General features: G+C 43.6%; 2 protein-coding genes across 6 annotated transcripts in view; one reads left to right on the top strand and one right to left on the bottom strand.

Annotated features, from left to right (window-relative positions):
* camkmt (calmodulin-lysine N-methyltransferase) overlaps positions 1-20,728 on the bottom strand; it is a 395,008-nt gene extending 374,280 nt beyond the window's left edge. Inside the window, exons 1-3 of one of the 3 annotated variants that reach the window (XR_015076309.1) lie at positions 20,244-20,728; positions 4,804-4,979; positions 3,424-3,488 (exon numbers count right to left, since the gene is read on the bottom strand). Coding sequence is in view for 2 of the 3 variants with exons in the window: in XM_085980449.1 (XP_085836575.1) it covers positions 3,424-3,488; positions 4,804-4,979; positions 20,244-20,402 (400 nt within the window). In the remaining variant the exon portion in view is untranslated. The remainder of the gene's footprint in view (positions 1-3,423; positions 3,489-4,803; positions 4,980-20,243) is intronic. The other 2 variants (XM_085980449.1, XM_085980452.1) reach the window with 2 other exon arrangements.
* prepl (prolyl endopeptidase like) overlaps positions 20,641-26,771 on the top strand; it is a 62,690-nt gene continuing 56,559 nt past the window's right edge. The window contains exons 1-2 of one of the 3 annotated variants that reach the window (XM_085980425.1): positions 20,641-21,277; positions 24,173-24,301. In XM_085980425.1, coding sequence (XP_085836551.1) covers positions 21,080-21,277; positions 24,173-24,301 — 327 coding nt within the window. In that variant the 5' untranslated portion in view covers positions 20,641-21,079. Of the gene's footprint in view, positions 21,278-21,443; positions 21,852-24,172; positions 24,302-26,771 lie in introns of those variants that run through there. The other 2 variants (XM_085980429.1, XM_085980433.1) reach the window with 2 other exon arrangements.

Here is a 26,771-nt window from a genome sequence, read left to right as displayed (position 1 = left end):
TTTCAGCAAATCATGCAATACAATATGTCTGATATTATTTATCTCGTACAACATTTAATTTCTTAATATACATTTTTTATTCAGCAAAATTCAAATAATGCTAACCTGTTCTTTAAAATATCTATTTCTCCCTCCCATGTAAAGGCTTATCAGAAATAGTACAATTGAAGAATTCAAACCTGTCCTGCTTAATAATCCAGTCTATATTTTATAACAATGGATTTCTTAACTAGCTGGGAGATAAGGATTACTGTACCAGAGAATCATACCTTGTTCATTTAAAAAAAATGTTTCATAAAATTATATAAATCAATCCCAAGATTTAATAGCATGATGATTATGGCAGTGAAATAGATATTCATAGGACAGTACACGTGTAGTGTTTGATCACAGGGTTAGTTTAGAAGTACTAAACATCCAATGCTCACGAGATGAAGTTGGGAGCTAATGATGTTGTACTCTAGCGTGAGAGACGCAACTGTGTAATTAAGTGCCAACAGCGTAATGTTCTGTGCATTATTTGGCGAGTCTCAGTAAATGGAGAAATTGGAAGTGTTTTTGGAGAGGGTTTTAATTTCTGGATTAAGTACTGTTGCAGCTGGAGTGCACATGCAGTATGATCAGGGTCTTCTTCTGGTTCCTCCAATCAACTCTCCTCCTTTCATGTCGAACTACAGCACGCACAGGTCACTGGTCTGCGATCAGTAGCAAGCACCCTGGATGGTTATTTCGCTCCCTAGCCCAGAGTCACCGAGACCTATGGTAGGTACTCCTGCTATCCCAAGCACAAACCTGGAGATCAAACCTTTCTTTTCTGGTCTTTATGATGCAAATCAACTCACCAATGTCCTTGCCCATTAAGTCGCCCAGGAGCTAAATCACAGATAATCATGTGTAAAACATCAATTGGTTTCCCTTGTGAATTTATAAAAATGTGCTACTGGCAAAGTATACAGTGTATTCAGCCAAAAGCATGTTCTTCATTGATCAAAAGGCTCTAGTGTTTTTTGGGTGCTAAATCACCATTGGGGGGTAGGGGAGAATTTCAGGTCACGACTTCCCGCACCCAATCCCCCCCTGAAGTGTGTCGACTGCCAAATTGAAAGGCAAGTGTTGGGCATCCTGCATATGCAAATTAGGTGCTGGTGTTGGTTATAGGATCCCGACCCAAATTGATCACCTTAAACCACACATTCTCCGGCCAGTTGTTCCAGCTCTTCAACTGCCTAACCAGCTATCCTCAAAGGGACCTTAAAGGGACTGAGAGTCAGGACCAAAAAGGCAAGGAATATTTGTTGAATACTTTCATTTCTGTGGAGCCAAGAGGAACAGGAGTGTTCCTCCTTGCTTCATAAAAATATCATGGGCCGGTGCCAGACAGGCCCACCCTTCCCTGCTCCACCCGCCCCCCACCCATACCCGGACCTACCTGCGGGCCAGTTTGGGACCAGGGCCGGACGGAATTGGTTATGCAACCTAACCGGCAAGCTGCATAGAGAAGCCCAACTGTCGGCTGCAGCTCACCGGTCCAATGAAAAGAAAGCCCAAGTCCCAATTTCACTCAGGCCGGCGCGTCTAAGCAGGCATTGGGAATCGCACTGCATATTTCACAACAGAAACTGGTTAGAGTTGAATTTCCCATCCCTCTGAATCAAATAACAATGGCTGGCTTACAACTTACATCAATACTATAACATAGTAAAAAGATCAAAATGACTTCATAAACCACAAAAGTGAAGCTTTCTGGAAATCTATATAAACACCAAAAGAAACAGTAATGTGAACAGTGCAGTCAGAGCACGAAGCTGCTGCTAGTCAGTCCCATGTGCAAGACCTCTGGCAGCACCATTATTAATCCAAAATAATTCAGCCTAAAACGGGTGGAGAAGGAAACAGAAGATTCAGTTAATGATGAAGAACCTTATTTTTTGTAATGCAACATAATTAATTTTCACTTGTAGCAAAAAATGTTAAACAACATTATTACTCACCTGTAATTTTAGTTTAGGTGTTTAACGCAATTCAATATGGATTTGGATTCCTCGCCCTCAAGTATGCCACAGACACTAAAATCTGGATTATAAATTCCACGTGTACAAGTAGAGCTTTATTTTACAATTGCCATTTTGGTACGTCCCTTCATTTTCTCTCTTTTTTTGGGACAGACGACACACTTTTTCCACCACTCTTGGCACCTCGAATTGCTATCAAACACTCATAGGCCATGTGTGGCAAGAACAGACGTAGGCAAAAGCACCACCTACAGCATCAGTGTGAAATTTTCCACTTCCCATTCAGAGTATCATTGGTAATTTAGTGCTAAGTTATGCTGCCCTGTGGCCACGTTTGTGCTGCGATTCATGCTCAGTAACAACTGGGCTGCTATTGCCACAAACCCATTTTACAGACAGTAAAGAGCAGGCTTTCATCCTATAAATGTGCACTACAGTGGTGCCAGGACGGTGTGCTAACTCACTGCACCACCCAGTTGCTCCCAGCGCAAAAAGAAAATCTGAATCATTGCTCTGGGCAGGAAAATTGCAACCCACCCTGTACAAAAGTGACATATCAAGGCATACTCCCACTCCCATTTTAACCTTTTCCATGGCAACCGCATTTGAAACCCAATCACCTGATCAATTGGATTCACTGCTCCAAACCTACAAAAAAACATGAAATGACTTGCCTTATTTCAAAAACCTAACAAATGTGCTATAAAAACTGTTCAACCAAGAGGTTTTTTAGTGCCTCAGGCAGATCACGGAAGGGTTTTGGTGCACTCAGACTTGTGTCTGTAATACATTTTTGGTCCAAAAAAAAAGACAACTGCTACCAACAATCTGTTACTGTACAATCATCGCTTTTTGTTAAACAGCAGGACCACACATCCCGTCCACTCTACACCTCCAAATAAAACATTTAATGCACATGTTGACTTTTTAAAAAACTAAAATCAGCTAAATTTACACAGAAACACACACACAACAAACAAACACAATAAATACATAGAAATTAGCTGTAAAAAATTTAAATAAAATGTGCTGCATAACTATAAATTTCAATGCTGCAAAACAATCTTCTTTAAATCACTTATTTAACCATTATGTGAGGCTATGTGTTGGTGAAGTAATAGATCTAAAAAAGCAAACACATTTTACAGTGTAGTCAGTTCCAGCATTAAAGAGGCACTGTTTTTGTCAAAAAGTCTTCGCAAACTTTTCAATTTCTTCATTTGCCAAACACTCGACATACTGACCCAATCTGCATAACTCATGACGTAACGCTGCGGAGACCCCACTGTCATGAAATGACACTTAGTCATTCCTCTTTCCATGATATAGACGGTGCCTCTTTAAGAAAGCTGCTATGATTTTTATTTCCCAACATCACATCACATTTGAACGTAAAATGAAATGAACTCACAGACATTTCCTGTGTTGTCAAAACTGGTGAGAACATCTTCAACATTCAGAGGGCCAACACTGTGTCTTAACAAAGTAAATGATTGTTAAGTACAAAATCTTCCCATAATGAAAGATTTTTAAAATCAAGTCCCAATATATATTTTGCAATTATAATTGTACAAACTGTGTCACAATGAATACAAATAAAAATGTGAGTACATCTCTAATATGCTTTAACAGTTGATTATACCACTGAAAAAATCTCTGCCCACCCCTTGGTTAACAAGCAGGAACCTGGCCAGGGTTCTCACTCTAGATAGCTATCCAACTAACCCTATTAGAGAAACTCATGCGGATGGCTGCGGAGGACAGGTCCGGGCTCAGCTGTGATGCCCCCCACAAACAGCCTCCTGACACTTATCAATGCTCACACATGAATCAGGGGCATAAGATAAAGATTCAGGAGGATAACGGTTCAATATTGAGCAGCAAGGTAAGCTGGTACAGTACCAACTACATTGATGACTCAAATATGCCAAACATTTACGAAAGTCATTTATTAAAAGAATGCCTTTAGAAGTGTTTTATTTCGTGAACTGTTTTCATTGTAGCCATTTAGTCCTGCAATCCAGAAATCTAGAATGCTGTACTTGGTTCGATTACTCAACTGAAAAGAAAAGGTGCCGGCTTTCTCAGACATATAGCAGATGAATATTGATTGACAATTTGAAATGTGAACAGTACATCGTTAAAAAAGTAAACACATTTTTAATGACGTCACATGGAATGGATCCAAGCTGTGATTCAGTACGAGGGCAACTTACTAATTTTGACTGCACAAATTTCAACAGAGAGTCGGGGAATGCAGCAATCATTTGGATTTAAGAACGTTTTGCTACAACAGCTTGTAATTAAAAAGAATCCATTAATTCTTTGCTGTTTGACTTTTTGTTACCTGACAATGTAATTAGGTCATGTAAAGTTAAGCAACTAGTGGGTACAGTAACTCTGTGAACCATATTGTGGGAAGATGTAGGTTCCACCCCAACCACTCGATAGAGCAGGTCCCCTGATCTTGGCTGGACTGTCCAGAAGATTGCGCCGCAGTGGAGGCAAGATGCTTTCCCAAAAGGAGGTGGGTAGATCACTCTAGCAGTCAGTTAAAGTGCAGCATTGTCAGGAGCTTGGAAGCAAATTGCTGTCCTGCCTGGTATCCCTTACTGTCAGTAACAGAACAGTGTATGGTGTGCAAACAGACACAGCGGAAGTCAAAATAGAGACAACATCAATTCCAAATTAGGGGGTGGGGAACAGGATAAGAGGTCACATAAACTGAGATGAATATTTTTGTAATTTAGTACTGCACAAACAAAAAAAGACATAAAAAAAAATAGTTTACCTTAAATATACCCTATACTGTGGATAGGGTATGCATGTGTACTCAACCCATATTTCATTATCAGAATCTGCCTCCAATTTCTTCACCACATTTGTGGAAAATATGTTGAAAGTCAAACATCTTCTGATAGAAACCTGCTGCAAATTTTCTTTATCTATGCTCTTCTGTTTTAGCACCTGTTGAAAGAAAAGATGATCATTCCTGCTGATTTAGCAATGGTTCATAAAGGGTGCAGGTTACATCATAGAATGGTTACAGCACGGAAGGTGGCCATTCTTATGTCGCCTTTGGTTCTTTTGCCAATCACCTTAAATTTGTGTCCTCTGGTTCTTGACCAATGAGAACGGTTTCTCTCTATCTACTCTGTCCAGACCCCTCATGATTTTGAACACCTCTATCAAATCTCCTCTCAATCTTCTTTGCTCCAAGGAGAACAACCCCAGCACGGTGGCATAGTGGTTAGCACTGTTGCCTCACAGCACCAGGGACCCGGGTTCAAATCTGGCCTCGGGCGACTGTCTGTGTGGAGTTTGCACATTCTCCCTGTGTCTGCGTGGGTTTCCTCCGGGTGCTCCGGTTTCCTCCCACAGTCCAAAGATGTGCAGGTTAGGTTGATTTGGCTATGATAAATTGACCCTTAGTGTTAGGGGATTAAATACGTGGGGTTACGGGGATAGGGTGGGATATGTGTCGGTGCAGGCTCGATGGGCCGAAATGGCCTCTATCTGCACTGTAGATTCTGTGATTCTCGAGTCTATCAACGTAACTGAAGTCCCTCATTCCTGGAATCATTGTCGTAAATCTTTTCTTCAATTTCTCTAAGGCATTCACATCCTTCCTAAAGTGTGGTGCCCAGAATTGGACAAAGTACTCCAGTTGGAGTCGAACCAGTGTTTTATAAAGGTTCATCATAATTTCCACACATCTTTATTGACTGAACAACTTACAGGTATATATGCTTGTAAATTTCCTGCAGTGAGCTATCTGCCCCCAGATTGTGTGTCTCATATTTTGCCCTCTCAATTCCCCACATCTCTTTTCTGGGAACTTAGGAGCAGGAGTAGGCCATTCAGCCCCCCAAGCCTGTTCCGCCATTCAATTAGATCATGGCTGATCTGTACCACAACTCTATTTACCCGCCTTTGTTCCATATCCCTTACCTAACAAAAAGTTGATCGATCTCGGACTTGAAAATTTCAATTGGCCCAGCATCCACAGTTTTTTGACTACCCTTTGCGTGAAGGCCTGGGGGATGGGGGTGGGATTCAGCGCCAGCAGTGCAGACGGGGAACAGAAACAAAATGAAAATAGCCCATCGGGCTTAAGAAAAAGGCCAAGGTGGAGGATGAAGGGCCGGAGGTGCAAAAAAATTAAATGGCCCATGGAGTTGAAGGAAGTAGGGGCAACCATAAAGCTGGTCTGTCGGGCTGAAGAATCGACATGGCGGGGCCAGGACTAGGACTGGGAGGGAACAAGGGCCCGAAGGAGCCATACTTTTAAAATCGGCTGAGCAGGCTGGGGCTTGAGGCCCAGTGACAGCACGGAAATTGAATCAGGGCCAGAGGCACAAAGTCTTGCAGGCAAACAGTTTAACCGAGAAACACACAAATTTAAAACTTAAACATAATTTCCAGGAAAGTTGTGCAGGCCTTAAACTTGAGTGGGCTGGTGCTTAGCAGCTAGAAGACTAAAACATGAGATACTACAGCAGCACGTAGTGCTGTGATGTTGGGGGACAAAGCATCTTGGCAGGCAACTGTTTACATAGGAAAATTTCCCTTACAAATGTTTACATATGCAATTTCTGGCATAAAAGCGTTAACAAAAATCCTGAAAACATGAAGTTCACGCCATACGTAAAATGTTTAATACATAGATATTTCAGTGGTCAAGTCTAAAGATTCAGTTTGAGAAGGGCAGGAACAGGTGAAAGACAACACCCTGGATTTTCTGATCTGGTTGACCAGAAAAACATGAATTAATTAGGCAAAACCTACCACAAATGAGGGTCCCTCCAGTTCACTGCCTCATGCAGTTTTCCTGTAGTATTTCTGTCTACCACTCATGCAGCTGTAAACGTGCCCAGAATTTTCTACTAATATCCTTAACGTAGCTTTCCAGTGTTCCTGCCGGGTATCGCGGATACTATCGCTGCTTCATCGACCCATCTAGATAAAACACGTGTCTGGGGTTGCTGGGCCTGAGTTGCTTTTGGAATCACTTTCAAAGAACCTTGCCTTAATACTATAAGGAGAATTTTTTTTTGTGCTGATCCTCCTTTCCACAGTTGAGGTACCTTTGGGGTAACTGCTGCCTCACTGCCATTTTTGCCATAATCGCAGAGAATCACGATGGGTCTCCTCATGGAAATCTCCCTATACTCGTATGTGGGCTTCCCCCCCCCCCATTTGTTCTTGGAATGTGGGCAATGCTGGCAAGGGTGCATTTATTGTCCATCTCCAATTGCCCTGAGACAGGTGGCCATTGGCCTTCTCCTTGAACTGTGTCATCTTTGTGGTGATGATGCTCCTACAATAGTGTTACGTAGGGAATTCCAGTTTTTTGACTAGCAGCAATGAAGGAACAGCAATATATGTCCAAGTCAGGATGGTATGCGATTTGGAGTGGAGCTTGCTGGTGATAGTGTTCCCACAGCGTTGCGGCTAGTGCGTTATGCAGTACTGAGGGAGTGCTGCACTATTGGAGGTGCCGTCTTTGACAGAACAGACAAGGCTTTTTCAGTGGGGATAAACGATCCCAAGGCACTATTCCAAGAAAAACAGGGGCATTCTCCCAATATACTAGGCAACATTTATCCCTCAACCAACATCACTTAAAACACAGATTATCTGGTCATTTTTCTCACTGCTGTTTATAGGGCCTTGCTGTGCACACATTAGCTGCCACGTTTCCCTACACGACAACAATGATCACCTTTCAGAAGTACTTCATTTGTTGTGAAGTGCTTTGGGACATTGAGGTCATGAAAGGCACTAAGTAAATGAAAGTTCTTTCTTTTCTTTCGCCTCAGTGCTACAACTTGCAGGGCTGGAAGATGCTGTTTTAATTTGTATTTTTTGGAGGAAGAAGTGGAGGACCAATAAAGCAATACAGGTCAAATAAGGTGCAGCAGAAATGCTTTGCAATCATCCACCGGTACTTTGCACTCAGTTACAGTGTGAGGTGTACATAAGTCAACATGTCAGAGAAACAGCGATTGTGCATCTAAGATTCACAAAGGGGCTGTAATGTAGTTGTGTTGCATATTCCAATGTGACCTGCAGCCAAAATCTTCCACAGGCAAGGCACAGCCAATGGTTATGAAGGTCACAACAGCCCTCGATGTCTGTGCTTCCAGATCATTTATGACATCAGCCACATTAATAAATCTGTAGCACAGATTTTATGAAACAACGGACACCTTGTTTGCTTAAACAAGTAATTTGATCACCTCCCCTATAGAAAGCCAGAAGCAGCATGCAAGGGCTGCAAAATTTTACAGAGCAGCCGGATGTCTGCAGAGTCAGGGGATTGCGTACACCTATGTGGCTGCATGCTCCATTGCATAATTCCACTTCCTACATGAAGGGAAAAATGATTACATTCTTTAAATGTTCAGTTTATTTGGAACCTTCATCACAGGATTATGCAAATCAATGCTCACTTCCCAGGCAGCTCTTACAATGTCTGCATTTTAAGGCGGTCTACTGTCTCGCAATTATTTGACCGACAAAAGTAAGTGGCAGGGTGGCTTCTGGGTGATCAAGGCTACGCTCTGCAGCCATGGCTCGTGATATCTTTGCGGCAAGGACAAAGTCATCAAAGAGCACACCACTGGCATGCTGATGCGATGCTTCGGGTGCTTGAACAGGTACGGGGGCATCTTGCAGTATAACCCAGCTGATGTGTCAAGAGTCATGGTAATCTGCTACAATGCTGCACAACTTCGTTACAATGAGGTGTCACATTGAGGAGACCCTGGAAAAGGAAGTAATCAAGCTGCAGCAATGGGGTCAACTTGAAGAGCAGAGGAAGCCTGAAAAGGTTGTAAAGAGGATTTGTTTCCAGCTGTGAGAGCCAGTTGGCAAGATCTAATACAGAAGATCTAATCAAGTCTCTGATAGCTGTGGACAGAGACACCTAGGGGTTTAAATAAATAGTTCCTTGAAGTTTGGGTGCAGGTAGATAAAAGGCATAAAAAGGCCAGTAGCAACATAGAAACATAGAAGATAGGAGCAGGAGTAGGCCATTCGGCCCCTCGAGCCTGCTCCGCCATTCAATGAGATCATGGCTGATCATCCAAATTCAGTACCCTGTCCCTGCCTTCTCTCCATATCCCTTGATCCCTTTAGCCTTAAGAAATATATCTATAGAAACATAGAAGAATATGGGTCTTACAAATAGAGGAATAGAGTAAAGAAGTAATGATGAATTTAGACAAAACATTGGTTAATCCACAGAATACTGTTTGGCAGTTTTGGTCACCCCAATATTGAAAGGATATTCTTCTTCTTCTTCTTCTGCAGTCCCTCGGAACCGAGGATGACTTGCTTCCACATTAAAAATGAATTCTCAGGTGACTAGTGAGTCCAATGCAGGACCTACAGTCTCTGTCGCAGGTGGGGCAGACGGTGGTTGAAGGGGCGGGTGGGTGGGGTGCTTGGGTTGACGTGCGCTCCTTCCGCTTGCTCCCAGCGAAGAGACTCGAGGTTTTCAGCGCCTTCCCGGATATTAAAGCCATAGAGATTGTATAGTGTAGATTCACCAAAAATTATGCCAGGGATGGTAAATTATAGAGACTTGAGATATTAGGACTATTTCCACTAGAGCAGAGATAGCTAAAAGAATATTTAATGGAGTTTTTTTAAATGATGAAGGCTTTTGATACTATGAACAGGAAAAGCCTATTATCTCTGACTGGGGAGTCAAGGCTGAATGGATATCTATTTAAAATACTGGCAGGTGACATAGGTCAGTGACTGCCGGTCTGCTGAAGCACAGCCTCCTCATGCGCTGCTCCACTCTGTCATGTCGAGGCAAGATATTCTGTTGCGAAACACCCGTGTGCTGCAAGACCTCCTTTGTCCTTGCCTCCTTCGCCATCTTCTTTGAGCCTCCGCAGGTCTGTGCTGCCGTGCTTGCTGCTGCTGCTGTTCCCCTTGGTGTGGCAGCCTTAATGGCAATCCCAGCATTTCCAGTACTCCTGCAGCCATAAGTCATCTCTCCAAAAGCTAATTAGCATTCAAGGCTTTTCAACCTCAGCCAAAGCAGCAATGAAATGGCTCCAAAAATCCCCACGGCGAAATTGGTAGGTTGAACGTCAAAGATCTGGGCGAACCGCAATCAAACTTCTACCTCAGAATGTTTATATTTTCTAACTCTCAACATAACAGGTGACAATCGAGCTGTTCTAACTGTCAACACAACACAGGTGATAATCAAAGGCGATTTCCTTCAAAATTCAATAAGTGAACTCAGTCACAATGAGCAAAGACACACTGAGCATAATGCACTGTCTGAAGTTTGTGGAACACAAGACAAAAGTTTCAAGAGGTGTGTAATCAGCAGACTCTGTCTTCTTCACATACCGCCTCGCAAAAAACACACAACCGAGCTGAACAGTACTGATACATCCTAGGAAATTAGGTACACCTCACCACCACCACCTCTCTCGACCCCTCCACTTTCTCTAAATTGTCCGACATCCAGTACAGGATGAGCAGAAATTTCCTCCAACTGATTATTGGGAAGCTCGAAGCCATTGTCTTCAGTCCCCGCCAAAAACTCCGTTCCCTAGCCACCAACTCCGTTCCCTCTCCTTAGCAACTGTCTGAGGCTAAACCACACTGTTCGCAACCTTATTTGATCCCGTGATCAGCTTCCAACCACATATCGGCGCCATCATTAAGACCGCCTATTTCCACCTCCGTAACATCACCCGAAACCCTCATCCACGCCTTTGTTACCTCTACACTTGACTATTCCAACGCACTCCTGGCTGACCTCCCACATCTACCCACCGTAAACTTGATGTCATCCAAGACTCTGCTGCCTGTGTCCTAACTCGCACCAAGTCCCGTTCACCCATCACCCCCGCACTCGCTGACCACATTGGCTCCCAGTTAAGCAACGCCTTGATTTTAAAATTCTCATCCTTGTTTTCAAATTCCTCTATGGCCTCGCCCCTCCCTATCTCTGTAATCTCCTCCAGCCCTACAACCCTCCAAGATATCTGCGCTCCTCCAATTCTGGCCTCGAGAATTCCCGATTTTAATAGCTCCACAATTGGTGGCCGCGCCTTCAGCTGCCAAGGCCCTAAGCTCTGGAATTCCTTCCCTAAACCTCTCTACCTCCTTAAGACGCTCCTGAAAACCTACCTTCAACTGCCCTAATATCTCCTTATGTGGCTCGGAGTAAAAATTTGTTTGAGAACGCTCCTGTGAAGTACCTTAGGATATTTTACTACGTTAAAGGCTCTACATAAATACAAGTTGTTGTACACTGTACATGCTCAGGCTCCACAGTCCAAATTCAGCTCACAAAGTCAGTTCTGAGCAAAATTATTAAGTCAAAGCCCAGAATTTTGGAAGAGGCTGAGGCTTTACGTTACAAGGCATAAAAGGACACAAGACAATTCAATGCACAAAATTGTAATGATATATTTTTCTCATATCATTTTGACTAAAACCTTGGTTTAGACATTAGAAATTTCAATTATTAGGAAACAAACAAGCAGACCGTTATTTTTCAAAAAATCATTCTGACTAATTCAATTAGTTAACCTTTTTATGTCAATGCTTAATATCATACAAGAGGTGGGACAACCATTTTTTTTTACAGATAAATTAGCAAAGAGGCACAATAGAATTATTGACTTTATAAAGGTTGACTTAAGGTGTCAACATTTCTGTCATGCCTCTCAATGTTAATCTAAATGAAGTCATGGTGTTGGAAGAAAGTTAAATGTATACAGGGAGTGGGCACCATATGCTAGACTTTTAATATAATAAATATGTATCTCTCATATAAAACATGCATGTCCATTCAACTTATTCCATTATTAATTCCTATGCCCACATTTGTAATGGAAACTGTCTATTATACATTGGCAGTATATTCATTATAAGTGTGGGCATACCTCAACAACAATAACAATAACTTGCATTTATATAGCATCTTTAACATAGACAAATGGCCCAAGGCACTTCACGGAAACATAATCAGGCAAAAATTGACACCAACACACCAATGGTGGGGCAAAAGAAGTGGGGTGTGCATAAGAGGTGAGAATTGAAGGAATGTAGAGTTGTCGGAGGGTTAAACAAAAATCACAATCTTACAGCACAGAAGGAGGCCATTTGGCCTGTGCCGGCTCTTTGAAAGAGCTGTCCAATTTAGTCCCACACCTCATCTTTTTCCCCCATAACCTTGCAAATTAGCCCTCTTCAAGTACATGTCCAATTGCCTTGTGAAAGTTTCTATGGAATCCGATTCCGCCACCCTTTCAGGTAGTGTATTCCAGATATTAACAACCCTCTGAAAAAATTTCACCTCATTTCCCCTCTGGTTCTTTTGCCAATTATTTTAAATCTGTTAACCGACCCATTTGCCAGAGGAAACAGTTTCTCCCACTTGCTCTATTGAAACTCCCTCAGAATTTTGAATACCTCTATTAGGTCTCCGCTTAACCTTCTCTGCTCCAAAGAGAACAATCCCAGCTACTCCAAACTCTAATCCCTGGAATCATCCTGGTAAACCTTTTCTGTACCCTCCCCAAGACCTTGACATCCTTCCTAAAATGTGGTGTCCAGAATTGTACACAATACTCCAGCTGAGGCCAAACCAGTGATTTGTAAAGGTTCAGCATGGCTTCCTTATTTTTGTATTCAATGCCCCTATTTACAAAGCCAAGTATCCCATACATTTTCGTAACCACCATATCAACTTGCCCTGCCACCTTCAAAGATTTGTAAATATGCACTCCCAGGTCCCTCTGTTCTTGCACCCACCCTCAAAATACAGGAAACTTTGGTTTATCCAGAGGTTATATGTCCAGAATACTCGATCCAACGGCAAAAATCAGGAGCCGTTTTCTATAAGTTTTTTTAGTTCTCGTTGCTTTTTTTCCCCCCCCAGTCAGGCACTGCAAGGTCTGTAGCTATAGCAACAGCTTCAGCTAGAGACGCTTGCAGCTGCAGCCGACTGTTTTGAAGCTGTTGCTAAGCAACAGGGTTTGTTGATTCACACGGAGCTTTTCAGTTCCGTATGTTTCAACATTAACGCTGGTATGTCCGGCACTTTTGATGGTACGGCACCAGCTCGGTCTCGGCATGTGCTGGATATCAGAAAGTTTCTTGTAGTACCATTTAGATTTTGCTGCCTCTCTATTTGTTTCTCCCAAAGTGCATCACTTCACACTTATCCGCATTAAATTGTATCTGCCACGTGTCTGCCCATTTCACCAGTCTGTCTATGTCCTCCTGAAGTCTTCTACTATCCTGCTTATTATTTACTACATTGCTAAGTTTTGTATCATCTGCATACTTCAAAATTGTATTCTCTATACCAAAGTCCTGGTCATTCATTCATATATATATATATATGAAAAGCAATGGTCCCAATACTGACCCCTGGGAGATCTCACTGCATACTTCACTAGAGTCAGAAAAACACTTGTTCGCCACTACTCTCTGCCTCTTTCCCATCCCTTAGCCAATTAGGTTCCCAAGTTACCACCGTCCCTTTAATACCATGTGCTTCTATGGCTGGAGAAGGTTACAGAGAAAGGGAGGGGCAAGGCCATGAAAGCATTTAAACACGAGGATGAGAATTTTAAACTTGAGGTATTGGGGGCCGTGAACCAACATAGGTCAGCGGACTCAGCGAATGCAAGGGCGATGGGTGAACAGGATTTGGTGCGGGATCAGAAATGAGCAGCACAGTTTTGAATGAGCTGAAGTTTATGGAGGCTCGAGGATGGAAGACCAGCCAGGAGAACATTGGAATAGTTGGTTCAGGAGGTAGCTACGGCATGGGCGAGGGTTTCGACAGCAGATGGTCTGACGCTGGGCAGAGACAAGCGATGTTACGGCGGTGGAAGTAGGCAGCATTTGTGATGGAGAGGATATGGGGTTGTGAGCTCAGCTCTGGGTGAAATAGGACGCCATGGTTACACAAGAAATAGGAGCAAGAATGGGCCATTTGGCCCCTCGAGCCTGCTCTGCCATTCAATAAGATCATGGCTGATCTTCTACCTCATCTCCACTTTCCCCATATCCCTTGATTCCCTTAATATCCAAAAATCTATCGATCTCTGTCTTGAATATACTCAACGACTGAGCCTCCACATCCCTCTGGGGTAGAGAATTCCAAAGATTCACAACCCTCTAAGTGAAGAAATTCTGCTCATCTCAGTCCTAAATGTCCAACCCCTTATTCTGAGACTGTGACCCCTGGTTCTAGACTCCCCAGCCAAGGGAAACATCCTCCCTGCATCTACCCGGTCAAGTCCTGTAAGAATTTTGTATGTTTCAATGAGATCACCTCTAATTCTTCTAAGCTCCAGAGAATATAGGCCTAGTTTACTCAATCTCTCCTCAAAGGAGATTGCAAAGAGTCTGGTTCAACCTGAAAGTGTGGCTGGGTAGGATATGGATTTGGGAGCAAGGATACAGAGGTTGTGCGGGTGCTGCAGATGATGGCTTTGGTCTTCCCAATATTTAACTGGACAAAATTTAGACTCATCTAGGATTGGAGTCATTGAATATATTCAAGGCGGAGATAGACAAATATTTGAGCTACAGGGGAGTCAAGGGTTATGGGGAGCGGGCAGAAAATGGAGCTGAGCCCAAGATCAGATCAGCCATGATCTCATTAAATGGCGGAGCAGGCTTGAGGGGCCAAATGGCCTACTCCTGCTCCTATTTCTTATGTTCTTATGGATGTCAGACAAGCAGGCTGACAACAGAGTGGAGGGGTCATGAGAGGTGGTGGAGCGGTAGAGCTGGGTGTCTTCAGTGTACACGTGGAACCTGACCCCATTTCTTATGCGAACATACAAATTAGGAGCAGGAGTAGGCCAAGAATCTATCTACCTCTGCCTTAAAAATATTCAAAGACTCTGCTTCCACCACCCTCTGAGGAAGAGAGTTCCAAAGACTCACGACCCTCTGAGAAACAATTTCTCCTCATCGCTGTCTTAAATGGGCGACCTCTTATTTTTAAACAGTGACCCCGAGTTCCAGATTCTCCCACAAGAGGAAACATCCTCTCTACTTCCACCCTGTCCAGACCCCTCATGATCTTATATGTTTCAATCAAGTCACCTCTTACTCTTCTAAACTCTAGTGGATACAAGCCTAGCCTGTCCAACCTTTCCTCATAAGACAACCCGCCCATTCCAGGTATTAGTCTAGTAAACCTTCTCTGAACTGTTTCCAATGCATTTACATCCTTCCTTAAATAAGGAGACCAATACAGTACTCCAGATGTGGTCTCACCAATGCCCTGTATAACTGAAGCATAACCTCTCTATTTGTATGCTATTGCGTTTCAAGTGCTCATCTAAATGCATCTTGAATGTTGTGAGGGTTCCTGCCTCTACCACCCTTTCAGGCAGCGAGTTCCAGATTCCAACCACCCTCTGGGTGAAAAAGTTTTTCCTCAAATCCCCTCTAAACCTCCTGTCCCTTACCTTGAAACTATGCCCCCTCGTTATTGACCCCTCTACTAAGGGGAAAAGTTCCTTTCTATCTACCCTATGCCCCTCATAATTTTGTACACCTCAATCAGGTCCCCCCTCAGCCTTCTCTGCTCTAAGGAAAACAACCCCAGCCTGTCCAGTCTCTCTTCATAGCTGAAGCACTCCAGCCCAGGTAACACCCTGGTGAATCTCCTCTGCACCCTCTCCAATGCAATCACATCCCTCCTATAGTGTGGCAACCAGAACTGCACACAGTATTCCAGCTGTGGCCTAACTCCCGCTCTTATATTCTATGCCTCGGCTAATGAAGGCGAGTATCCCATATGCCTTTTTAATCACCTTAACTACCTGTCCTGCTGCCTTCAGGGATCTATGTACATGCACACCAAGGTCCCTCTGATCCCTTGTCCTTCCAAGGATCCTACCATTCATTGTGTATTCCCTTGCCTTGTTTGTACTCCCAAAATGCATCACCTCACACTTTTCAGGGTTAAATTCCATTTGCCACTGTTCTGCCCATCTAACCATCCTGTCTATATCGTCCTGTAGCCTGAGGCTTCCCTCCTCGCTATTTACCACTCCACCAATTTTCATGTCATCTGCAAACTTATTGATCATACCTCCTACATTCATATCTAAATCATTAATGTATACTACAAACAGCAAAGGACCCAGCACCGATCCCTGCGGTACACCACTGGACATAGGCTTCCAGTCACAAAAACAACCTTCGACCATCACCCTCTGCCTCCTGCCACTAAGCCAATTTTGGATCCAATGTGCCAAATTGCCCTGGATCCCATGGGCTCTTACCTTCTTGACCAGTCTCCCATGTGGGACTTTGTCAAAAGCCTTACTGAAGTCCATGTAGACTACATCAACTGCACTACCCTCATCTACACACCTAGTCACCCCCTCGAAAAATTCAATCAAATAGGTCAGACATGATCTGCCCCTGACAAAGCCATGCTGACTATCTCTGATTAATCCCTGCCTCTCCAAGTGGAGACTAATTCTGTCCCTCAGAATTTTTTCCAATAATTTCCCTACCACTGATGTTAGGCTCACTGGCCTATAATTCCCTGGTTTATTCCTACTACCCTTTTTGAACAATGGTACTACATTAGCTGTTCTCCAGTCCTCTGGCACCTCCCGTGGCCAGAGAGGTTCTGAAAATTTGTGTCAGAGCCCCTGCAATCTCCTCCCTTGCCTCACACAGCAGCCTGGGATACATCCCGTCAGGGCCTGGGGATTTATCCACTTTTAAGCCCGCTAAAACCGCTAGTACCTCCTGCCTCTCAATACTAATTTGTTCAAGTATATCACAATCCCCCTACATCGTCCTTCTCCACAGATGCAAAATATTCATTTAAAACCTCACCTACATCTTCTGGCTCTACACACAGATTGTCACTTTGGTCCCTAATGGGCCCTACTCTCTCCCTGGTTAGCCTCCTGCCCTTAATATACTTATAAAACACCTTAGGATTTTCCTTTATTTTGCCCGCCAGTATTTTTTCATGCCCCCTCTTCGCTCTCCTAATTTCTTTTTTAAGTATCCCCTGCACTTTCTATACTCCTCTAGGGCTTCCACTGTTTTTAGTCCTTTGTATCTGCCAAAAGCCTCACTTTTTTTTCCTAATCCATTCTTGTATATCCCTCGACATCCAGGGTTCCCTGGACTTGTTGGTCCCACCCTTGACCTTTACGGGAACATGTTGGCGCTGTACTCTCTCTATTCCTTTCTGAATGACTCCCACTGCTCTGATGTGGATTTTCCTACGAGTTGCTGATCCCAGTCCACTTTGGCCAGATCCTGCCTTATCATATTAAAAAATCGGCCTTCCCCCAATTTAGAACTTTTATTTCCGGTCCATCTTTGTCCTTTTCCATGACTACCTTAAATCTCACCGAATTATGGTCACCGTCACCAAAATGCTCTCCTACTGACACTTCTACCACTTGCCTGGCTACATTCCCCAGAATTAGGTCCAGTACCGCCCCCTCTCTTGTAGGACTTTCTACATGCTGGCTCAAAAAGCTCTCCTGGATGCACTTTAAGAATTCTGCACCCTCTAAGCCTTTCACACTCTGACTATCCCAGTTAATATTGGGGAAGTTGAAATCCCCTACTATTTTACCCTATTATTTCTACACTTCTCTGAGATTTGCCTACATATCTGTTCCTCTATCTCCCCCTGACTGTTTGCAGGCCTATAGTACACTCCCAGCAAAGTGCTTGCCCCCTTTTTGTTTTTAAGTTCTACCCATATGGCCTCATTAGAGGAACCTGCTAAGATAGCATCCCTCCTTACAGCAATAATGGACTCCTTGATTAATATTGCAACATCCCCCTCTGTCTCGCCTGAAAATTCTATACCCCGGAATATTGAGCTGCCAGTCCTGCCCCTCCCTCAACCATGTCTCAGTGATAGCAATAATATCATACTCCCATGTGTTCATCAACACCTTCACTTCATCTGCCTTACTCGCAAGACTCCTTGCATTAAAATAAATGCCATCCAGCCTTGCGCCATTACATGTTTGCTCTGCCTTCCAGGCTGACTTGTTTTTTCTTCTATATTTGGCTGTGCATCACCCCCTACTATAGCTCCACTCCATATCCCATCCCCTTGCCAAATTAGTTTAAACCCTCCCCACAACAGTACTCGCAAACCACCCCGCAAGGATGTTGGTCCCGTTCCGGTTCAGGCGCAACCGGTCCAACTTGTATAGGTCCCACCTTCCCCAGAAGCAGACCCAGTGATCCAGGAAACTAAAGCCCTCCCTCCTGCACCAACTCTTTAGTCACGCATTCATCTGCTCTATCCTCCTATTCCTATACTCACTAGCATGTGGCACCAGGATAATCCAGAGATTATAACCTTTGAGGTCCTGCTTTTTAATCTGCTACCTAGCTCCCTAAATTCTTGTTGCAGGACCTCATCCCTCTTTCTACCCATGTCGTTGATACCAATGTGCACCAGGACCTCTGACTGTTCACCCTCCCCCTTCAGAATGCCCTGCAGCCGTTCAGTGACATCCTTGACCCTGGCACCAGGGAGGCAACATACCATCCTGGAGTCCCATCTGCAGCCACAGAAACGTCTATCTGTTCCCCTTACGATAGAATCCCCTATTACTATTGCTCTCCCACTCTTTTTCCTCCCCTCCGATGCAGCTGAGCCACTCGTAGTGCCACGGACTTGGCTCTTGCTGCAGTCCCCTGAGAAATCATCACCCCCATCAGTATCCAAAACAGAAAATCTGTTGGAGGGAGATGGACCCAGGGAACTCCTGCACTACCTTCCTAGTTCTTTTACTCTGTCTGGTGGTCACCCATTTCCTGTCCACCTGCGATGTGACCACCTCGTTAAATGTGCTATCCACGAAGATCTCAGCTTCGCAGATGCTCCACAGTGACTCCAACCGCAGCTCCAGCTCGAGACACTTCCTGCACATGTGCTTGCCCTAGACACCTAAAGTGTCCCTGACTTCCCACACAGCACAGGAGGAGCACGCCACGCAGTCAAGCTGCCCTGCCATGTCCTACCCTTAATTCACTCCCTTTACTTCCTTTAAATTAAAGAATATTAATTTTGTATTCAATTGCCCTCGCCATAAATGATAACATTCTATTAGCTTTCCTAATTACCTGCTGTACCTGCATAATAACCTTTTGCAATTCATGCACTAGGACACCCAGATCCCTCTGCAATCTCTCACCATTTAGATAATATCCTTTTTTATTCTTCCTGCCAAAATGGACAATTTCACATTTTCCCACATTATACTCCATTTGCCAGATCTTTGCCCACTCACTTAACCTATCTATGTCCCTTTGTAGCCTCCTTATGTCCTCTTCACAATTTACTTTCCTACCTATCTTTGTGTCTTTAGATGATATTGCCAAGGGGCAGCATATAGATGAGAAAGAGCAGGCGGCCACATAGATCCTTGGAGGGACTCTAGAGTTAATGGCGCAGGGAAGAAGTCAGCCCATTGCTGGAGATGCTCTGGCTATGATTGGATAGGTAAGAGTGGAACCAAGTGAGAACAATCCCACTGAGCTGGACAACAAAGGAGTCGTTGGAGGAGGATGGTGTGGTCAACTGTGTCAAAGGCTGCAAAGAGGTTGAGAAAGACAAGGAAGGATAGTAGTGCACTATGATCACAATCACAATGTATGTCATTTGTGACTTTGGTTAGGGCCGTTTCAATGCTGAGTTAAGGATGGAAACCTGACTGAAGAGATTCAAACCTGGATTTGTGGAAAAGATGGACACATATTTGGGAAGTAACATGTTCAAGGACTTGGAGAGGAAAGTGGTCATTTGCAAGACAGAAGGGTTGACGGTGGAGTTTTTTTTGGAAGAGTGGGTGATGACAGCAGTTTTCACAGGGATGACAGTACCTGGAGAACTGTTTCAATAAAAATAAGGGCAGAACCGAATGGCCTCCTTCTGTGCTATAATGATGCGTATAACTTTAAAACGCCTTGGTCCAATTATCCCTTGTTCTCGAACCCCACTTCACCATAAGATTACACTTGGTCTTGACACCGTGTGTGCAATGCCACGGCAAATGGGCTAATTTTATAATAGTAATAATGTGATATATTGTAGAGCACTTATATTAGATGCATGGCATTGTGCAATTCTCGTTTTTAAAAAATAATGCATGCATATTATTTAATGCTAAAGCTCCGCCGGCAACACCCTGTTCGGGTGTTTCTTACCCGTTGCAGCAGTTTCCACCGGGCTTGTGCCAGGCTGGGCTCCAGGCTCAGTTTGAGACTGGTCGGGAGCTCAGGCGCCCCCCCGCTGCCATGGCAGCCCCTGCCAGCAGCTGGTTCGGAGCCGGGCGCCGCCGCCTCATTCCCGGGGCCGCGTTCCATCGAGCAGCGGCAACAATCAACTGGTTCCAAATATTGGCAACAAGTCTTCCTCGTTCAACCAGCGGGATTCTCTGTTTTGGGAGGGGGTTATACTGAATGACACATTGTTTCACAGTGATTGGCGTTAATGATTGCTTGCCGCTCACAATGTGCTGGTCTTTTCAAGGCACAGAAATTAAAAAGGGATTGGGGTGGGGGTGAAGCGAAAAAAAAGTAATAGTCACAGCCGGCTCGCGTGTTTTTGTTTTACTTCCGGTTAGAAGGAACTGCAGACCAAAGCGATCGCGGCGGAGTTGGAATCGGTGTGAAAGCCAGTGCTGATTGGATGGCGAGTGACTGATAGATTTGCTCTGTCTCGGGGTGGGCAGGCTAGCTAGCGCTTGCATCTGACAGTACAGCTGCCGGGACACTGCGTTAGTTATCACTCGTCTTTTCTTTCTGTGTAAATGTTTAAATCATTATTGCAGTATGTAGAATATTCAATAATTATTTTTGAACATTGTGGGAGAATTAAGATTCTGAGCATGAGTGGGTTTGGAAGGGCCGAATAGCCTTTTCACGGCCTTGACTATTTTTTGTAGTGTGCACTTAATGCGTTGATTTCCCTGTAGTTTAAAAAAAAATTATTTTGTTTATTATACTTATTGATTCACTTTAAAGCGTGGATTGGGATTAAAATGCCTCCAGTGGTAATTTGGCTACAAAAGGTGAAATTGGGCATTCATCAGTCCAGGTGCTTTGCAGCAGCTCTATGGGGTCTGTTAAGGAACCCTTCTGAAACTCGGCCTAACAGCCGGAGCTTCACCAATCTTGTGAGAAGCTATAAAAACTTAGAAATAGAAAAAAATCATTTATCTCGAGGTTTTAATAATCAGGTGAGTACCGCTCCCCATGCATTAAGCTTCATCCACTACTTGCAGGGCAATTAAAGTGACTCTGATATCTGTATCTTCTTAAATTTTTATATAAATTAAAATTCCACTGTGTACATTGTGTTACACTTATGGTCATGCCTAGTTATGTCCTGCTGCTTTCATATCTGTGTTTTATACCTCAAAGTATATACTTTTACTATATACATCTATTGTATTTAAAACTTATGCATGTGTGCACTTCCTGTCAACTTTCCTGCTGTATTTTACTGTACAGTATTCACTTTTTTGTAATAGAAACTGCCTATGTAAACTTGTCCACTTGTAATTATCATTTCCTACCAGTGGAGGTGCTACCGTGCCACCATTGGTGGGGGCAGGGGAGGGGGCTGAATTACAATGTGACAAGTTTTCATAGGCAGCTTTCATTATAAATGTGGATATAGAAATTTATAATGGAAAAAGAACAGAATGGGTGACTTTAAAGTGGTGACTGAATACGCATGCCTTGCACTGTCTCCATCACTTGAATGTCTACCTTGCATCTCAGTGACCAGAACTAGACACCATCTTCAAGGTATGATTTGACCAGAACACTATACAGTTTGATTACGACTTCCTCTGACTGTTTTGGCTATATAGTTTAACATTCTAACACAAAAGCAAAATACTGCGGATGCTGGAAATCTGAAATAAAAGCAGAAAATGCTGAAAACACTCAGCAGGTTAGGCGGCAGCTGTGGCGAGAGAAACAGAGTTAACGTTTCAGGTCGATGACCTTTCATCAGAACTGGAAGAAGTTATAGATTTAACAGTTTATAAGCAAGAACAGAGCCAGGGAAGGGAGGAGTGGGGTGGGGAGGGGAGGAAAGAACAAAAGGGAAGTTCTATGATAGGGTGGAAAGCAGGTGTAATTAAATGACAAAAGGGACAATGGTGCAAGGCAAAAGGGGACTGGTAATGAGCCAGTAAAGAAACAAAAGCTGGGTCCAGAGGAGGTGTACATGGCAACAGCAGAGCCATTACGAGCACCTGCTGGCCAAGAAAATGGGAGGAGTGGTTATGACCTGAAGTAGTTGAACTCAATGTTGAGGCCGGAAGGTTGTAAAGTGCCTTGTAAGAGCTTGTGCTGAGCTTCATTGGAATAGTGTAGGAGGCCGACGACGGAGTGGGATGGAAAATTAAAATAGTAAATGACCGGCAGCTCGGGGACACGCTTGCAGACGGAGGTGTGGACTAAAGCTATCACCCAATCTGCATTTGGTCTCCCCACTGTAGAGTAGTTTATCATTCTATTAGCGTTGTTGCTTGTTGCTCTGTATTGGTTGAACATGCTGAGTATCATGTCTGTTAAGATTCCTAAGTCTCTTTCAACTTCATCCTTGGCTATTCCAACACCATTTATAGAGAGTACTTAAGATTGCCCCATTTTTCTTCCTATGTGCAGTACTTTACATGTGTCCGTATTAAACTTCTGCCCACTTGTGTATTTTGTCCATCTCGCCTGTAATTTCTGAGCTGGCTCCTCTGATTCCATGCCCTTCCTAGCTTGGTATAATTTGCAAATTTGACTACAGTAATTCTGACTTGTGTTTGAGTCCAAGTACTTGATGTAAATTAGAAAGAATAGTAGTATCAACACCGATCTCTAGGGCACCACACTCAGCACTTCCTTTCAGCATGTCGTAGCATCTCTAACAAAAATGCCATTGAGCCAATTTCTTATCCATACCAAATATTTACCCTGAATCCTCACCGCTTTGAGTTTAAATAATTGCATTTCATGCAAAACTTTATCATGCCTTCTGAATGTCTAGATGCAGCATCTCATAGGGGTTGCCATAGTCCACTTGAGATGTCACTTAAAGTAGGAGGTTGGTCAGACAGGATCTTTCCTTTCCTGATTCATGGCTGATTGTTGTTCACTAAGTTATTACTGTAAAGATAATCTTCAAATTTAGACCTGATAATTCCATTATATTACATGGTATTAAAGTCAGTCTAATTGGTCTGTAGTTGCCTGTGCCTTTTTTTTTAAAGTATGGTTACCACGTTAGCCTGTTTCAACCTCTTCAGAGGCAAGTGACTCCCTAATAATGCTAGTCAATGCCTTGCAAATCTCCCTCATCTTCTTTAGCATCTTGGGATAAACACCATCCATCCCTGGGGATTTGCTATTTTTGAGCCCTTTTAGTCTGTCTATATTTGTTACTTAAGACTTTAAAATCTGGCCTTATTTTAACATCCACCATTCTAATGCAATAAACATTACTGCAAGTAAGAATCTTTACCCTCTCAAGTTACACAACTCTGCAAGGGTAGATTACATGAGAAGTGCAATTTCTGTATTGTAGAGGCCAAGAATGGTTTATGGGGATTACTATTAGAACTGTTGAGAGAAAAGAATAATATTAAATATCCACAATTGTAATAAGGAAAGACTGTATTAATTTTATATTCAGTCATTTCGGGGGGTCACATCTACCTTGACAGTTCAGCTATCAGATCGGCAAAATTTTAAAACACAATATCATGTTTCCTTTAAAAAGAATAACGAGAAAAAAATGGCCTCCGTGCTTTATGAAAGAAAACTTGTGTTGTCTAATATACAATTTATTTTTGTTGAATGTGTTGAAAAATATACCTAGGAACAATTCCGTGTTTACGTTAGCCTTTGAAACTGCACTTTCTGCACCCTACCTCATATCACATATGGAAAGCTTTAACAAAAAACAACCTTAACTTCCAACTGATCATCGAATCTAGATCATTCAGAAAGTATTGAAATCATCTAGATCTGAGAAATTGATGTATAGTAATATATTGTCTTTATAAATGTTAAATAAATTCTTTGGGCTTTCTCCTAATGAAGGGCATACTTGTGTTTTTTCTCTCAAGGAACTTTTGCGAGCAGAACTAAAATATTACAAATCTAAATCACACAAGTACAGTAAACTAGAAGATTGGCTTAAAAAGAGGTTGGAAGCAAAATGCAACAAATATGTTTCCAACAGTAACAGTCCTAAGGTGAGTGAAAATCTATTACTACATATCGGCCAAAATAATTAATTACCATCGGTTTTACAGCTTTTCTTTAAAGACATTTTCTGAAGGTACCGGCTCTTGATGGAGCACAGTACATTGTCCAGGTGGCCACTCTTGATGTGTGAGCCTTGGATCGTCGTCCATTGATTATAATCTGTAAAGACTCGAGTATGAAATTGATGCCTCAATAATTAAAAATGTACAAGTAGGACAGTACTTGTACACTAAAGGCTGTGCCATGCAGTAGTAAACTTGACTTCCTCATATTTTTCCAATCAACTGTACAATACAGAGAGACCCAAGTGTAGTAAAGGTGGTTTGCTGGAAGAAAGAAATGAAACTCCAGAGTCTGAGAAAGCTTACACCACACCTCCAAGCAATCAGTTCAAAAGTAATGTTGGCAGGGGGGTGCCAATTACCTGCCCTTTTGGTTGGAAACATGATGTAGATGAACTTAAGGAATGAGAGAAGAACAAAATAGGAAAGGCACATTGAGAGGAAATCCTTTTTCTCCCCCTCTTGTCCTGTAGATGTTGACTTGTACTGCAGTATGGTTCCACGGGCACTTTCTGCCTCTGGTACTCACCCAAGTTGAGGCTAGTCAGGGAGTGTTGGCAAGCTGTTTTACAGCCAAACTCAATCCTCCTTGCCTGACATTCCCACACATACTTTCCATAGAAGATAGGAGCAGGAGTAGGCCATTCGGCCCTTCGAGCCTGCTCCGCCATTCAATGAGATCATGGCTGATCATCCAAATTCAGTACTCTGTCCCTGCCTTCTCCCCATATCCCTTGATCCCTTTAGCCTTAAGAAATATATCCAACTCTTTCTTGAATATACTTAATGAACTGGCCTCCACCGCCCTCTGTGGCAGAGAATTCCACAGGTTCACCACTCTCTGGGTGAAGAAATTCCTCCTCATTTCAGTCCTAAATGGCTTACCCCTTATCCTTAGACTGTGACCCCTGGTTCTGGACTCCCCGGCCATCAGAAACACCCTTCCTGCATCTAGTCTGTCCAGGCCTGACAGAATTTTATAGGTTTCGATGAGATCCCCTCTCAATCTTCTAAACTCCAGTGAGTATAAGCCCAATCGACACAATCCTCATACGTCATTCCTGCCATCCCAGGTATCAGCCTGGTGAATCTTCGCTGCACTCCTTCCATGGCAAGAACGTCCTTCCTCAGGTAGAAGAAGTCACTGGATAGCGATCAGGAGCAAGAACATTGATTATGATTTTGGGATTTTTTTTTTATCCCTAAAGTCTGCTAAGCCTATTATAGTGCCCCAATTACTGCTCCAACTGAGATCATCACATATGACCACCTTGTCTGTAAGGCTCAGTAGTGCACCTTGCAGTGTCTTTACTCACTAAACCATCAGGGAAGCTACATTTGTATGTCTTAAAGTAAACTATCCCTCCTCGACCTTCTCAACCTGCCTGCAGCCTTTGACATGGTTGATCACTCCATCCTCCTCAATGCCTTGCCACCATCGTCCAGCTGGGTGGGACTGCACTCGCCTGGTTCCATTCTTATCTATCTAATCGTAGCCAGAAAACTACCTGCAATGGCTTCTCTTCCCGCTCCTGCATCGCTACCTCTGGGGTCCCCCAAGGATCTATCCTTGGCCCCCTCCTATTTCTCATCTATATGCTGCCCCTTGGTGACATCATCTGAAAACACTGCCTCAGTTTCCACATGTACGCTGACGACACGCAGCTCTACCTCAGCACCACTTCTCTCGGTCCCCTCCACGGTCTCTAAATTGGCACACTGCTTGTCCGACATCCAGCAGAAAGTTTCTCCAACTAAATATTGGGAAGACCAAAGCCACTGTCTTCGGGTCCTGCCACAAACTCAGTTCCCTAGCATCTGTCTGAGGCTGAACCACACTGTTCACAACCTTGGTGTCATATTTGACTCTGAAATGAGCTGCCGACCACATATCCGTGGCATAACTAAGACCACCTATTTCCACCTCTGTAACATTGCCCATCTCCGCCCCTGCCTCAGCTCATCCACTGCTGAAACCCTCATCCATGCCTTAGTTAACTCTAGACTTGACTATTCCAATGCACTCCTGGCTGGCCTCCCACATTCCACCCTAGGTAAACTTCTGGTCATCCAAAACTCAGCTGCCCGTGTTCTAACTCGCACCAAGTCCCATTCACCCATCACCCCTGTGCTCGCTGACCTACATTGGTTCCGGGTTAAGTAACGCCTTGTTTTCAAATCCCTCCATGGCCTCGCCCCTCCCTATCTCTGTAATCTCCTTCAGCCCCACAACCCCCTGAGATATCTGAACTCAAATCCCTCCATGGCCTCGTCCCTCCCGATCTCTTTAATCTCCTTCAGCCCCACAACCCCCCCGAGATACCTGCACTCCTCAAATTCTGCCCTCTTGAGCATCCCTGATTATAATCGCTCAACCATTGGTGGCCGTGCCTTC

The sequence above is a fragment of the Somniosus microcephalus genome, chromosome 3 (genome assembly GCF_052327205.1).
Source record: "Somniosus microcephalus isolate GS21.2 chromosome 3, FLI_Smic_1.0, whole genome shotgun sequence".
Taxonomy (NCBI): Eukaryota; Metazoa; Chordata; class Chondrichthyes; order Squaliformes; family Somniosidae; genus Somniosus; species Somniosus microcephalus.
This window is presented reverse-complemented; position numbering and strand designations above follow the sequence as displayed.